Source organism: Manis javanica, chromosome 1 (genome assembly GCF_040802235.1).
Source record: "Manis javanica isolate MJ-LG chromosome 1, MJ_LKY, whole genome shotgun sequence".
Taxonomy (NCBI): domain Eukaryota; kingdom Metazoa; phylum Chordata; class Mammalia; order Pholidota; family Manidae; genus Manis; species Manis javanica.
Window position 1 is genome coordinate 5734712 of NC_133156.1, and position 14860 is coordinate 5749571.

The 14860-nt window shown below is 39.1% G+C and overlaps 1 protein-coding gene across 1 annotated transcript in view; it reads left to right on the forward strand.

Annotated features, from left to right (window-relative positions):
- The first annotated feature begins 1172 nt into the window (after positions 1–1172).
- LOC118969644 (THO complex subunit 2-like) overlaps positions 1173–14860 on the forward strand; it is a 133395-nt gene continuing 119707 nt past the window's right edge. Inside the window, 2 exon segments of the mRNA XM_073222184.1 lie at positions 1173–1294; positions 13154–13212. Of these exon segments, the coding sequence (XP_073078285.1) occupies positions 1224–1294; positions 13154–13212 (130 nt within the window). The 5' untranslated portion in view covers positions 1173–1223.

Here is a 14860-nt window from a genome sequence, read left to right on the forward strand (position 1 = left end):
GACTTACAGTTACCAAAGGGAAAGGGACTGCTTAGGATGGTTGTGAAGGGACAGATAAGGAAGGGGAAAAAGAAGGGGGCATTACGATTAGCAAGTATAGTGTGGGGGGGGGCATGGCGGAGCTGTGCAACACAGAGAAGATAAGTAGTGATTTTACAGCATCTTACTATGCTGATGGACAGTGACTGGGAAGGGGTATGTGGGGAGATCTTGGTGAAGGAGGAAGCCTAGTAAACATAATGTCCTTCATTTAATTGTAGATTGATACCAAAATTAAAAAATTGTAAATTGAATTAAGAAATGGAGAAAAGTGAAGAGATGTTTCATAAAACAAGGTATACAAATGGCCAATAAGTACATGGAAAAACATTCAGCAACATTAGTCATCAAATAAATGCAAAATTAAAATAACATTCTGACATCACAATTACATCAGAATGATTAAAATTAAAAAAACTGACACTGCCAGACATCAACTGTTGATCAAACTGGTGGGCATGTAACATGGTATACCATTTTTGGGAAAAAGATCCGGCACTTTGGATAAACTTAAAAACATACTGAACTTATGGCCCAGCAATTCCACCTCTAGGCTTTTACCCAAATGAAAATGGGTGCTTATGCTTACAAAAAGACCTATACACAAACCTTCTCAGAGACTTTATTCATACCAGGCAGAACTAAAAACAGACTTTTTAAAAAATCTGTGGTTTATTCATACAAAGAAGTACTACTCATCAATAGAAAGGGCTGAATCACCAATTCAAGATGATTGAATCTCACAGACATGCTGAGTAAAAAAACCTTATGCAAAAAACAAAAACAAAAAAAGAAACTTACAATTCCAGGCACGCTGCTCGGGCGGTGGGCACGGGCGGAGCTAAGGGCGCTAAGGAGCAGAGGCAGGCGGCAGCGAGGGGTGGGCATGCCGGGCGCGGGGAGCTGTCAGCGGCCGCTCTCACAGGGCCGCCCTGCTGGCTGCACCCTTCCGCCAGGCGAAGGCCTTCAGGGAACTTGAACACATCTCACACATCTTGACCCCACACATCTCAGCCTCCGCACTGGCGGTTGGGCCTCAGAATTCCGCGGGTGGGGAGGATAGTGGTGCGGGAAACTGAAAACCGATTTCTGTGCTCGTGGCATTCCACGTGGACGGTGCTTACCTTTGACCCTTCGCTCCCTTGCTACATATCCGGGCTTCTGCTGCTACTAGTCCAGGGAAGATGGTGGCTGCTGCTGTCGTGTTTCCTGTCGAGTGGATAAAGAACTGGGAGAAATCAGGGAGAGGCGAATTGTGAGGGTCCAGGTTGGAGGCGGGCGGGAACCGGGGCGTCAACTACGCTCTCACCTGTGTCGGGAGGTTGGGAAAGGGGTGGCAGTGCTCCTTCGCCAATCGCGCAACGGGCGGGGATGGTTGTATTGGAGTTTCAAACTCGGAGAGGAGCGGTGCTGGTCACCGCCGCTGACCTCCTTCCTTCCCTGGTCTCCTGAAATCCCCATAAAAGGCTTTTCCCGTGACCCCCGAGGTGGCACACAGAAGAGACAGCAGACACAGAGCTCGCAACAGGGTTTATTATCTGCAAAGACAAAAGTGGCTGCCTCAGAGTTGAAATGAGAGCAGCAGCTAGGGTGGGGACTCCCTGGCCTATATACTCTCTTGAGGAGAGGAAGTAGGTCAGGTGTTTTCTGAGAAGCGTTGCCTTAACAGGGAAATAGAAAACTTAAGTTTGTTGGGGATGTTTTTCTAAGTTAGTAGGGGCTGGTTTTCTTGGCAGGTGGCTCTCAGATGTGGGTTTTCTCTTTACATTCCCACTTTTTGTTTATGGTATTCTGAGTGGGAGTATGGTAGTGGGAAAAATGGTTGGCGATCGTCTTTTCTTAGCTACTTCTTGTGGGTTTAGGACGGAGGTTCTCTGCTGGTGTAAAGTTCTCTGTTAGCATGGAAAAAAAAGAAAAGAGAAGAGGAGGGATGGTGTGTAAGTCTGCACTCGAAGGTCTCTCAGCAATTGGAGGTGGTGCCTGTGTCTGAGTCTCTACATCTGGGCTTCTTGAGTCTTTAACCATTCGTAGTCGTGGGTCAGCATTTGGTCGATGGTTTGATTGGTGATTTTAGACATTTGAGTAAGGAGTAAGGCTTGGAGGCAGTTGAGGAATCAGGGGGCTAGTAGGAGTAGGGCGCAAACAACTAGTAGGGGTGAGAGAAGAGGTAAGAGAAGATTTAGAAAATGGTCAGAAAAAGGCCATCTCGGGCTGCTATTGGGATTTCTTCCCTTATTCAGGAGTTCTTTTGAGAGGTTAATTAGCCCCTGGATATTGTATTCAATTGCACCTGATTGGTTATAGTAGCAGCACTCTTCTTGTAAGAAAAGGCATTTTCTGCCTTTTTCAGCAGTTAGGAGATCTAAGGCCCTCCTATTCTGTAGGGTAACTTCTGCTACAGAGGAAAGTTGGAGTTGGAGACTGAATGGATTGAGCAGTGACTTCTACAGTAGTTGCTAGCTTGTTGGTGAGGTCTAAGAGGTCTTGAGTGAAACAGTGGGAGGATAATAATGAGTGGGCTAGACTCCCTGATGGTAGCCCAGCAGCTGTCATAGCTGTGAGGAGGCTGGCCCTGACTAATCCGACTCAGTGTCTGGGCGCGAGTGCTGCAAGGTTTTTGTGATGATAATTTTCCCTCTCCCGTTGAGGGGATTGACGTTGTGGAGGCCTACTGCTGCGATTGGGTCTGAGTGTCAGGATGTGGAGTTAATGGTGAAGGTGACATTGGGTTGATTATTAGATGACACAGGCAGGTGGGATTTATTCCCCAGGCTCCAGTTTGGTTTACAGTGGGGTAGGAGTAGTGCTATTTACAGCTCCACGAGGGGCACCCCACCCACCCGTTGGAATCACTTTTGCAGAAGGCAGAGTCTTGGTCTTCTGTGAAGCAGAGATACTTGGCAAAGACGTTGTGGGCAGAAAGAGGACAGCTATGGTCTACGCAGGTTTCGAGGTCATTAAAGGTTAGGGAGATAGATGGGCAGTTTGAGAGAGGACATAAGGAGGAATTTAAGAGTTTAATTTTTTCTCCATTGTGAAGTTTCCAGACTTCAAAGGTGTACTGGCCAGGGGGGGAAGTACAGTCTTTTGGGAGGGATGTGTGAATGAGAAGAGCGAGAAGGAGGGATGAGATTAGGCGAGATGGCATCTTTCTTTCAGGATAGGAGGAGGCACGAGAGTGTTTATTCTTTGGCAATGGGTTCACGAGGAGTGGAGCGGATCTTGTTGAGTTTGAGGGTCAATGGTCCAGTAGAGGTCATTGAATGATGGTTTGTGGGATGAGAGTGGGGAGGAGAGTAGTGGTAAGGTTTGACACGAGAGTTATGGAGCCAGTTCAGAAAGCTGGCTAACTTTACTGCTATGGGGGTTGTGAGTATGGCTTGGTAGGAGCCCTGCCAATTGGGGGTTAGGGGGTTATGCTTTTTTATGAGGAGGGGAGATAAAAAATCTGTCGCCTATGTGATCGGTGTTCATGAAATGCTGCACTGGGGCAGGAGTGAGAAAGTTGGCAGAAGACTAAAGGAGGTTTCTTGTAAGTTGGAGAAGAGGTGTCATGTAGGTGGGGGGCAGTTGAGGGGGGCCTGGAAGGAATCCTGGAGGGAAGACTGGCCTTACATATAGGAGCTGGAAGGGAGATAGGAGGGTGGGTTTTTTGGTAATCTCAAGAGTGTGAGAGAAAGGAGTTGAATCCAGTCTAGGTGAAGTTCGAGGGATAGTTTGGTGAGTATACTCTTTAGAGTCCTGTTTGTTCTTTCTACCTTTCCTGAGGATTGGGGGTGATATGGGATGTGGAAATGCCAGGGAATGCCAAGTGAATGGACAAGGGATTGGGTAATTTTGGAAATGAATTCTGGGCTATTATCTCATTGTATGAATGTGGGAATGGTGAAACGAGGGATGATATCACTGAGTAGGAGTTTGGAGGCAGTAGAGGCTTTCTTGCTGGTAGTGGGGAAGGCTTCAACCCAGTGGGTAAATGTGTCTACTAGGACTAGGAGGTATTTGTGTTTTTTATTGAGGGCATGTGAGTAAAATCAATTTGCCAATTGGATCCTGGCAGATGCCCTCTGGCTTGTTGGGAGGGAAAAGTGGGTTTGTGAGATGAGGTATTAGGATTGCTTTTTTGGCAAACTTCACATGATGAGGCGAGATGCTGTAGGAATTTGATATTGTTCGGTGAGAGGGGGATGAAAGGTTTCACGTACTGCTGAAGCATGTGTGCGTCTGCATGAAATAGTTTATGTAAGTAGGTAAAAAGGGATTGAGGCGTAGGGGATGAAGAGGGATATTTTTGGGAGTGGTGAAGAGGAGTTTTGCTGCTGTTAGGGTTGCCTTTTTTGTTGCTTCATCAGCTTGGTTATTACCCAGAGATGGTGGATTGGTCTGTTTGGGGTGCTTTGCAATGGACTAGGCCTATAGCCTTTGGGAGCTGTGATGCTTTGAGAAGTGTGGTGATGTGAGGGTGGTTTGTGATTGAGGTCCCTTTTGTGGTAAGGAGGCCCCTCTCTTTCCAGATGGCTGCATGGGAGAGAAAAATGTGGAAGGCATACTTGGAGTCAGTGTAGATTGTAAGAGAAGAATTACTGGCAGGAGTAAAGGCTCTAGTTATAGCAATAAGTTCGGCTTGCTGGTTAGTGGTGTTGGAAGGAAGGGATTGGGCCTCAGTAACTTCAGTGAGAGATACTACTGCATATCCTGCAATGCGGGTATGGTTATGGATAAAAGAGCTCCCGTCCGTGAACCAGGTGTAATGGGCTTGAGGGAGGGCTCCCTCCTGCAGATGTGCGGGGTGAGGGACTCACTTGCTTAGCAGTTGCGTACAAGAATGGGGAGTGTAAGGGGATGGGTGTTGTGTAGATAGAAGTTTGGCTAGATTGTGAGGAGGGCAGATTTAAAAGGTAAGAGAGGGATCTTCAATGAGGGATGTTGAAGGGTTAGGATTCGGCAGGGGGTTAGCGTTTGAAGTTCTCTGTAAGTGGGAAGTTCAGTGAGGTGGTGTGGGGAGCACATATGAGTGAAATCATTTGGTACTTGTCTTTCTCTGCCAGGCTTATTTCACTGAGCATAATACCCTCTAGCTCCATCCATGTTGTTGCAAATTGTAGGATTTGTTTTCTTCTTATGACTGAATAATATACCATTGTGTATATGTACCACATCTTCTTTATCCATTCATCTACTGATGGACACTTAGGTTGCTTCCATTTCTTGGCTATTGTAAATAGTGCTGTGATAAACATAGGGGTGCATCTGTCTTTTTCAAACTGGAGTGCTGCATTCTTAGAATAAATTCCCAGGAGTGGAATTCCTGGTTCAAATGGTAAGTCTATTTTGAGCATATTGGGGAACCTCCATACTGCTTTCCACAATGGTTGAACTAATTTACATTCCCACCAACAGTGTAGGAGGGTTCCCCTTTCTTCACAACCTCGCCAACATGTGTTGTTGTTTGTCTTTTGGATGGTGGAGATCCTTACTTGTGTGAGGTGATATCTCATTGTGCTTTAAATCTGTATTTCTCTGATGACTAGCAATGTGGAGCATCTTTTCATGTGTCTGTTAGCCATCTGAATTTCTTTGGAAAACTGTTCAGCTCCTCTGCCCATTTTTTAATTGGATTACTTGCTTTTTTGTTTGTTGAGGTGTATGAGCTCTTTATATATTTTGGATGTCAACCCTTTATCATATCTGTCATTTATGAATATATTCTCTGATACTGTAGGATGCCTTTTTGTTCTATTGATGGTGTCCTTTGCTGTACAGAAGCTTTTTAGTTTGATGTAGTCCCAGTTGTTCATCGTTGCTTTTGTTTCCCTTACCCAGGGAGATATGTTCATGAAGAAGTCGCTCATGTTTATGTCCAAGAGATTTTTGCCTATGTTTTTTTCTAAGAGTTTTATGGTTTCATGACTTACATTCAGGTCTTTGATCCATTTCAAATTTACTTTTGTGTATGGGGTTAGACAATGGTCCAGTTTCATTCTCTTACATGTAGCTGTCCAGTTTTGCCTGCACCATCTGTTGAAGAGGCTGTCATTTCCCCATTGTATGTCCATGAATAATAGGAGCACTCTTATTCAAGTGTCTTAGTGTACACATTGTGTGTTTTCTCAGGTATATATTGAGGTGTACAATTACTGGGTTCTAGATTGTGATTAACTTCAGCTCTGGTGGATACTGTCAAACTATTTCAAAATATACTCCCATCAGCAGTGTATGACAGACAGTTCACTTTGCTTCATATCCTGGCTAACATTTAATATTGTCAGACTTGAAATTTTTGGTCACTATGATATGTATGCAATGGTATTTTATTGGGGCTTATATTTTCATGGGCATCTTGTTATATTTGTAGTTTTTATGTACTCTGTATTTATACCCTTTGTCGGTTACATTGTGTGTGGCAAATATCTTGTTAGTCTTTGGCTAGCATTTCTGCTTTAATAATAGTGGCATTTGAGGAACAGAAGTTAACTAGTTTTAATGTGCCCCAGTTTATCAGCCTTTTGCAGTAAGATAAGTACTCTTTTGTGTTTAGCAGTCTTTCCCCATTCCAACATTAGTGAATTTAATCCTCTTATGATTTTCTGGAAACACATTATTTTGCTTTTCATTTTTAGGTTTTACCTAAGTAGAATTGATTTCACGTCTGCTGGGAAGTGGGAGCAGCAATATATTGTCATTGATGTATATGAAGAAACTCCAGCCTCACACTGATAGTTGTTGGCAGAAGGAATTTTAATACCCTTTTGAGATAATTGTAGATACCCTTCTTTGATACCATGTTAAAATTTGTCTTGTGATAGGTTCTTAATGGTTGGTTGTAATGCCAGATCCAAAACCACATCTGTGAACTTTGTGTACTTTGTTAAATTTAAATGCATTTGCCTCCTTTCTACTTGGTGTCTCTTGCCCATGCATTATTTTGCAACTTCATTTATCAGTCCTTTGGAAAATATTGGTTCACTGAATGATGGAGCTCTTTCAAATACTGAAACAATACATTGTATTACATTTAAAAAAACACATTGAACTAATCAGAATAGTTGTCACCATCTGGGAACAAATCCATGGCAGCAGATACAAGTTTTCCAAAATTCTAATTTTTGTTTGAAACCTTACCTTTTATCATTGGCAACAAATACTCTCATTTGCTTTCCTTGAAGTTCTTTTTTGAGAAAATGTCTGCGAAAGACCGAAGTCTGAATAACCATAGTTTATCAGTTCTTTCTAGTAAAAATGGTATTCTGTGAAAGCAGCTAGTTCAGCTCACAATTCAAATATTGCATAAGAGATTTTCCTGGCGACAATAACAGTGTCTTGGTGTGCAGCAGAAATGCTTTATGTACTTTCCATTTCATTACGTAGACATTAAAAATGTACTAAAAAAGATGTTTTTAGGGCTGAAGATTTAACAAAATTAATAATGTTTACTGCATTAAAGACATTTTCTTTTTTATTAAGGTATCATTTCTATACACTCTTATGAAGGTTTCACATGAAAAACAATGTGGTTGCTACACTCACCCATTTTATCGAGTTCCCCCACACCCCATTGAAGTCGCTGTCCATCAGTGTAGTAAGATGCCACAGAGTCACTACTTGTCTTCTCTGTGCTACACTGAAAGACATTTTCTTTATTGTAATAAAAACCCATAACAGATCAATTCTTAACAATTTTTTAAGTGAACAGTGTGGTGTTGTATTACAGACCTATAGATCTTTTTCATCTTGTATGACTGAAGTTTTATGCCCATTGAGCAACTCCTCCATTTCTCTTTCCCCTTACCCGCCTAGAAGCAACTGAAATTCTGGTTTTTGCTACTATGATTTTGACTACTTTAGATACCTCATATAAGTAGAATCATACAGTATTTATTGTCCTGTGACTGATTTCACTCAGTCTCTCAGGGCTCATCCATGTTTTGGTATATGACTGGGTTTCTTCCTTAATGACTGAATAATATTCCATCATATATATAATCTACATTTTCATTATACATTCATCTGTTGATGGACATTTGGGTGGTTTTTACCTCTTGGATACTATGAATAATGCTGCAGTGAACTAGGGAGTGCGAATACCTCTTTGAAATACTGATTTCAACTCTTATGAATGAATATCCTAAAGTGGGATTGCTGGATTGTATGTATGGTAGTTCTATTTTTAATTTTTTGAGGAGCTTCCATACTGTTTTCTGTCGTGGCTGCACGATCCTTTTCACCAATAGTGCACAAGGATTCCAATGTCTGCACATCTTTCCCAGTGCCATTTTTTTAAGAATTGAATTTTTACAGCAGTTTTGGGTTCACAGAAAAATTGAGAGAAAGGTACAGAAATTTCTTATTTACTCTTTGCCCCCACCACCTGTATAGCTTGCTCCATTATCAACATTCAGTACATTAGAATTGTGAACCGACATTGACACATTATAATCATCCAAAGTTCATAGTTTACCGTTTACTTCACTGTTGATGTACATTGTGTGGGTTTGGACAAATGTCTAATGATGTGCATCCATCATTATAGTATTGGAGTATTTTCTCTGCCCTGAAAATCCTCTGTGTTCTACCTATTCATCCCTTCTCCTACCTGCACCTCCTGGCAACCACTCATCTTTTTACTGTCTCCATAGTTTTGCCTCATCCAGAATGCCAGGTAGTTGGAAACATAAAATATGTAGCCTTTTCAGGTTTGCTTTTTTCACATAGTAATATGCATTTGAGATTTCTCCATGTCTTTTCATGACTTGATAGCTCATGTCTGTTTGGTGCTGAATAATATTGCATTGTGTGGATGTACCAGTTTGTTTATCTAATCACCTACTGAAGGACTTGTTGGTTATTTTCAAATTTTGGAAGTTATGTATGAAGCCTCTTTAAAGATCAGTGTGCAAGTTTTTCTGTAGATAGAAGTTTTCACCTCCTTTGGGTAAATACCAGGGAGTGGGATTGCCACATCCTAAAGTAGAGTATGTTTAATTTAAGAAACTGCCAAAATGTTTTCCAATGTGACTATACCACTTTCATTCCCTCTTGCAATAATTGAGAGTTCCTGCTGCACCACATCCTCACCAGCATTTGGTGTTGACAGTGTTCCAGTTTTGGCCATTCTACTAAGTGTATAGTGGTATCTCCTTGTTTTAATTTACATTTCCCTAATGACATGTGGAGCATCTTTTCATGTGCTTATTTGCCATTTGTGTATTGATGAGGTGTCAATGGCTTTGTCCATTTTTAAATTGGTTTGGCTTATTGTTGAGTTTTAAGGGTTCCTTTTGTATTTTGAGGAACAGTCCTTTATTATGTGTCATTACTGTATTTTTAAAAAAATTTTTTATAATGGTCATCCTTGCAAATGTGAAGTGATCAGTTATTGTGGTTTTGATTTGCATTTCTTTGATATGGTGATGAACATCTTTTCTTATACCTATTGGCCATTAGTATCTCTTTGGATAAATGTTTATTCAAGTTGTTTGCCAATTTTTAATGCTTTTTTTCTTGCTATTGAGTTGTAGATGTTCCTCATATATTTTGGATATCAACACCTGATCAGATGTATAGTTTGCAAATATTTTCTCCCATTCCATAGGTTGCCTTTTCATTCTGTTCATTGTTGCCTTTGCTGTGCACAGAATTTTTAGTTTGATGCCCCACTTGTCTGTTTTTGCTTTTGTTGTGTCTGCTTTTGGTGTCATAACCAAGAAGTCATTGACAAGACAAGTGTCGTGAACCTTTCTCCTTGTGCTTTTTTCCTAGGCATACAGTTTCAGGTCTTATGTTGATGTATTTAATCCATTTTGAGTTGATTTTTGTGTATGACATAAGTGTCCAATTTCATTCTTTTGCATGTGGCTGTCCATAATGCTCTTGAACCTCTTTAGTGATTTTTTCAGTTCAGTTATTAACATTCTTTAACTCCAAAATATGTTTCATTCTTGTGTGTGTGTGTGTGTGTGTGTGTCTCGATAGTCCTTTTGTTGAAATTCTCATTTTGTTCATGTATCATTTTTCTGAGCTTGTTAAGCATCTTTATGATGATTAATTAAAATTATTTATAGTATAATTCATATACCTCTATCTGTAGTATCAGTTTCTTCAGACTTATTTTGTTCCTTTTATTGGACCATTTCCCCTGATCCTATTATGTTCCTTGTAATTTTTTGTTCGTATCATTGCATTTGAAAAAACACTCCTCTCTTCAGTCTTTACGTACTGGCTGAGTACAGAGAAAGGCCTTTACTAGTCAGCCTGCCTGTAGATTCTGGGGGCTTCCCCAACCTTTTCTCTGGGTCTGTCTTCTCTGTACCTGTATATGTAGATTCCAAATCAGAGGGATTTTCCAGTTTTTTCTTCCTGCCCTCGAGGCTTCTACTCTCTTGCATCTTCTGTACCATGGGTCCTGTGAAGTAGCACACTACCCAGCTCTTTTTTGTTCCTAGTGGCCCCCAGATAGCTAGAGTATTCCAGGTACTGTTAGCGCCCTAAGTCAGGCTAGATAAGAAACCAGCCCCACAGGCAGTCCCACAGAAAACTGAAATGTTGGACACAGCCACCAATCTTCCCTTTCTCCCATGAGGGAGAAGTTGCTGAGCTGTATTGGTCTGTTTGTTATCCTGTGGGTTCTCTGGATCTGTAGTTAACCACCCAGCTCCTTTCTTAATTCTCAGTAGTCCCCAGGCACCTAGCATGTGCCAGTTCTTGTCTGTGCTCTGAGAAGTGGAGAAGGAAGCTAGTCCCTCCGGCAGGCCCCGCAATCCCCTCCACTCCCTTCCAAGGTTAGAATGTTAGATGTAAAGTACAGTCTTCTTTCCCTCCCCAGGAGAATTTCGGAGGCCAGTTTTCTTCCAGTTGTGTGGTGCTGTGCTGAGAGGAGGGAGTATGGTGAAAGGGTGTCATGAATTTTCCTACTATCTTTGATGCAGCTGCTTTAGTAGCACCTGGGATGCAGGAGCCTCTTAACTGATTTCTGATTTCTAATAAAGGGAATTGGTATGGGTATTGTTGAACAGGTGTTTCTGAGGGAGGAAGGAAGACCTGGGGCTTCCTGTTCTGCCATCTTGCTGATGTCACTTCCATCAAGGACATTCTTAAGTGAAGTTGGCTTTTGTTTGTGAATGGTCATGAAAAATAAAATGAAACAGTTTGCATCGTACCTGAGACTGGCTTTATTCTCTAATTTCTTTATCACAAAAAAATCAATGAAACAGTTTGGTGCTACTGCCCTGATACATTCTAAGGTGCCTGGAGTCCTGCCTTCCTTTGTTTTTGAACAATTACTGTAAATGTAAATACAGAGAAAAGGAAAATGAAGCCTTGGTATTATGGGTACAGTTTTGACCTCACAGAACTCTGGGAACTGTCTCTGGGATGAGGCATTTGTGAAGCACACTGAACTACAGTATTTCTAAGTGTCTTAAAAAGAATAGTGTATGGATATTGAATTTTATCAAGTGTTTTTATGCATCTTTGAAACTATCATATAATTTTAAAAACTCTGTTTAATGTGATGAATTAATTAGAACAAATATTTGGAATAAACCTGCATTAGTCTTGATGTATTTCAATATTATTTTTCCATTTATATGTTCTCTGTATATACTTAATACTACATGTTTAAATACCACAAAACACTATTATTATTACTGAAGTTAATATTCACTTAGAATTATCCATGTACTTGCCAGTTTTTTCCTCATCATTTCTTGCTGAAACTGTAAGGTTCTATCTGGGATCATTTTTATTCTGTCTAAAGAATCTCCTTAAGCATTTCTTCTAGTGTGTGAACTCGTTTACTGTTTGTGTAAAGTTCAGTCTTTACTTTACCTTCCCTTAGAATTGTGTTTTTTGGGTACAGAATTTTAGGTTGGCAGATACTTCATTTTAGCACCTTGAGTGCATCTTTAATAATCTCTGGCATTCAGTGTTCTTGTTGAGAAGTCATGTTGATAATACTGTCTTTTTTTTCCTTAGGTGCTTAAATAATTTTGTCTTTTTCTTACCTTAGATAAGACAAGTTTTATAATGACATGTCCAGATGTGGATTTCACTTCAGTTCTGAAAAACTGAATTCTAATTATTGGCTTTTAATTTCTTCAAATATTGTTTTTGCCCTGTTTTCTCTCTTCTTTCTAGAATTCCTTTTAAGTATACGTCTTCACTGTATCCTGTATATCTTTCTTTACTTTATTTACTCTAATGAGGAAATATTAAAATTACAAGTATTTTTTTCAGATTTTCAGTTTTTGTTTTTAAACTTAATTATTGAAAAAATTTCTAAACATATGACCAAGTAGGATGGTATATCCCCCATGAAATCATCAACCAGCTTTAATAGTTATCAACTGCTTGTTTCATCTGTAACCCCACCACCCATTTTCCCATTCTACTGAGGTAAATATTTCAACTGTAAGTATTTCAGCATCTGTCTTTTAAAGATAAAGAGTGTATAAAATATTCTAATTGACTCATAAATGTAAATTTTAAAAATACTTGCTTGAAACAGGATCCAAGTAAGGATCCGCACATTGTGATTTATACATCCCTTAAGCCTTTTTTACCCTAAAGATTCACCACTATCTTCTATTTTTCCTTGCGATGTATTTGTTGAAGAGATTGGATTATTGTCCCATAGATTTTCCCATAGTCTGAATTTAGGATCATGCCTTTTTTAAAAAAGATGACTTCACAGGTGGGTGGTGTGTTCTTTCATTAGGATCAGGAGCCACTAATGTCAGATTGTCTCTTATGATGTGAACAGCCATTGCTAGATGCCTATGTAGATTCTTTAATTTTTAGGGATTTAAAATGATGATGTTCTAGTTCTAGCATTCTTTTATTAGCTGAAATACTTCAATACAGAGACATTTCTTACCAGCTGTTGGTTCATATATGAAAGAAGGCAGAGTAAGTACTTGGTTTTTATTTACCAGTTTTCAGAATAATCAATTGATTCACTAGTGTCCTTTAGTTCTGACCAGTTAGGGTTTTTAGATTTGTTTTATTATGGATTTAACATATATATTTCCAGATATTTTTAGTTGATATGACTTGCTCTTTAAAGACATCTGTGGTAGTATTGAAATTAATAAATATTATTTCTGGTTTATTCTAGTTTGCATTTATGCCGTGTCCTGAGTGAAAATAAAAGCCATGATTGTTCATCTTATAGAGGTAAGACTTTCAAAAGTATCAAAGCTGTTATGTTTGGCTTGGCCAAAATTAATAAATATTGTTTTCCATTAACTTTTTGCAAATGAAAACAAAGCTGTAAGATAGTTCACACTATATAAAGCTTTTATATGAATATATTACAGTTAGGATTAAAACCATCAGACTATATATCTCTATATGGATGTCATTAACCTGTATAATAGTCATAATGATATTGCTTGACTTTATAATTATGACAAGGAATATTTAGCTACATTTCAACAGTTGTTAGCTGTATTAAAAATTATATAAACTAGCTATCAGTCATAAACAGAAGAGAAAAGCTAGCATGGAAAGAAAAACTGTTTTGATATTGTTTTCACTAGGAAATTTCCAGAAACTAAGGTTCAGTGTTTTTACTAAGGCTGGTCATATTTAGGTGGTATCTGGGGATCTTGTTAAAGGCAGTTGTCATGGAAACCATTAAAAGCAAAGGAATTGTTTACACACATCACAAATACGGTTTATAAAGTAAAATGTTATGTAATTAACTAGGATGTGAATTTCAATTTTAAAGAACTTTACGATTTAACACTCATTAATTTAAAATTAGGCCTTTAAAAATTTAGATTTAGAAAAGGAGGGGCAAAAACAAAACAATTATGTCCATTATGATTAAAGAATTTTCCTGTGTAGTAGCTTTCATTGTGGGTGGGACCCATGACATTTATTCAATCTGGAAAAAATGATTTATAACCAGTATTCTATTTTAAATAAAAATTTCTGGATAAATTTCATTTTATTTAAATTATGCTTTTGTGAATAGATGATTAAGAATAGAAAATATTTCTGTAGAAATGTTTACTTTAATCAAAATATTACCTTGATGAAATATATGGGAGTATATACTTTTTAAAGAATATTTTAATTTTTGAATGGAAAACATTCAAAAGGGAAGAATTCAAACAAATGAATGAGCCATTTTTTCCCTCTCATTTGAGTAAGATCTGTTGTAAGATTTAACATTTGTAAGCGCACATTCCCAAAGTTATTTTCCAGTTGCTCCTGCTTATAAAATTGTAAGATCGTTCATAAGGTTTCTGAGGTTGATAAAATGCCTTCTTTTTGAATAAATTAGTTGACTGCCAGAAGTATAAGAACTTAAAAAAAGACTCCTTCTTAAAAGCACTAGGATACTTAATGTTTTTCTTTCCTGTGTTTGAATCAAGTGTGTGACTTCTTGGTTAACTTTGATCTTGTTTACAATTGAAATCGTAAGTGAATAAAATAAGAATTCTCAGAACTATGCATAATATAACCTAGGGGATTACTCTTTCAGTTTTAAATGGGACTGGGTGGATCTTCTATCAGATCGAACTATCATATTATTGTTACTTTTTGCATGTTTGTTCTGATTCACATATGAAACAAAAAGAAGTTGAGTGCGGCCTCATTGGCTGGATTGCCAGTGCTCTCTTGCTGGTGCTTGTCGGCCTTCAACACGTTACAGCTCTGGCTGATTGCTCCACCAATCAAGCTTTGGTCTGAGGGCCCCCGTTGGTAGTCCATGCTGGAAATTGCACGTCATTTCTTCAGAATTTCTTTTGTTCTATCTCAGGGATTGAGTTTGGATAGGGTTCTCTCTACCCTTTCTCTTTCTGATCCTCTC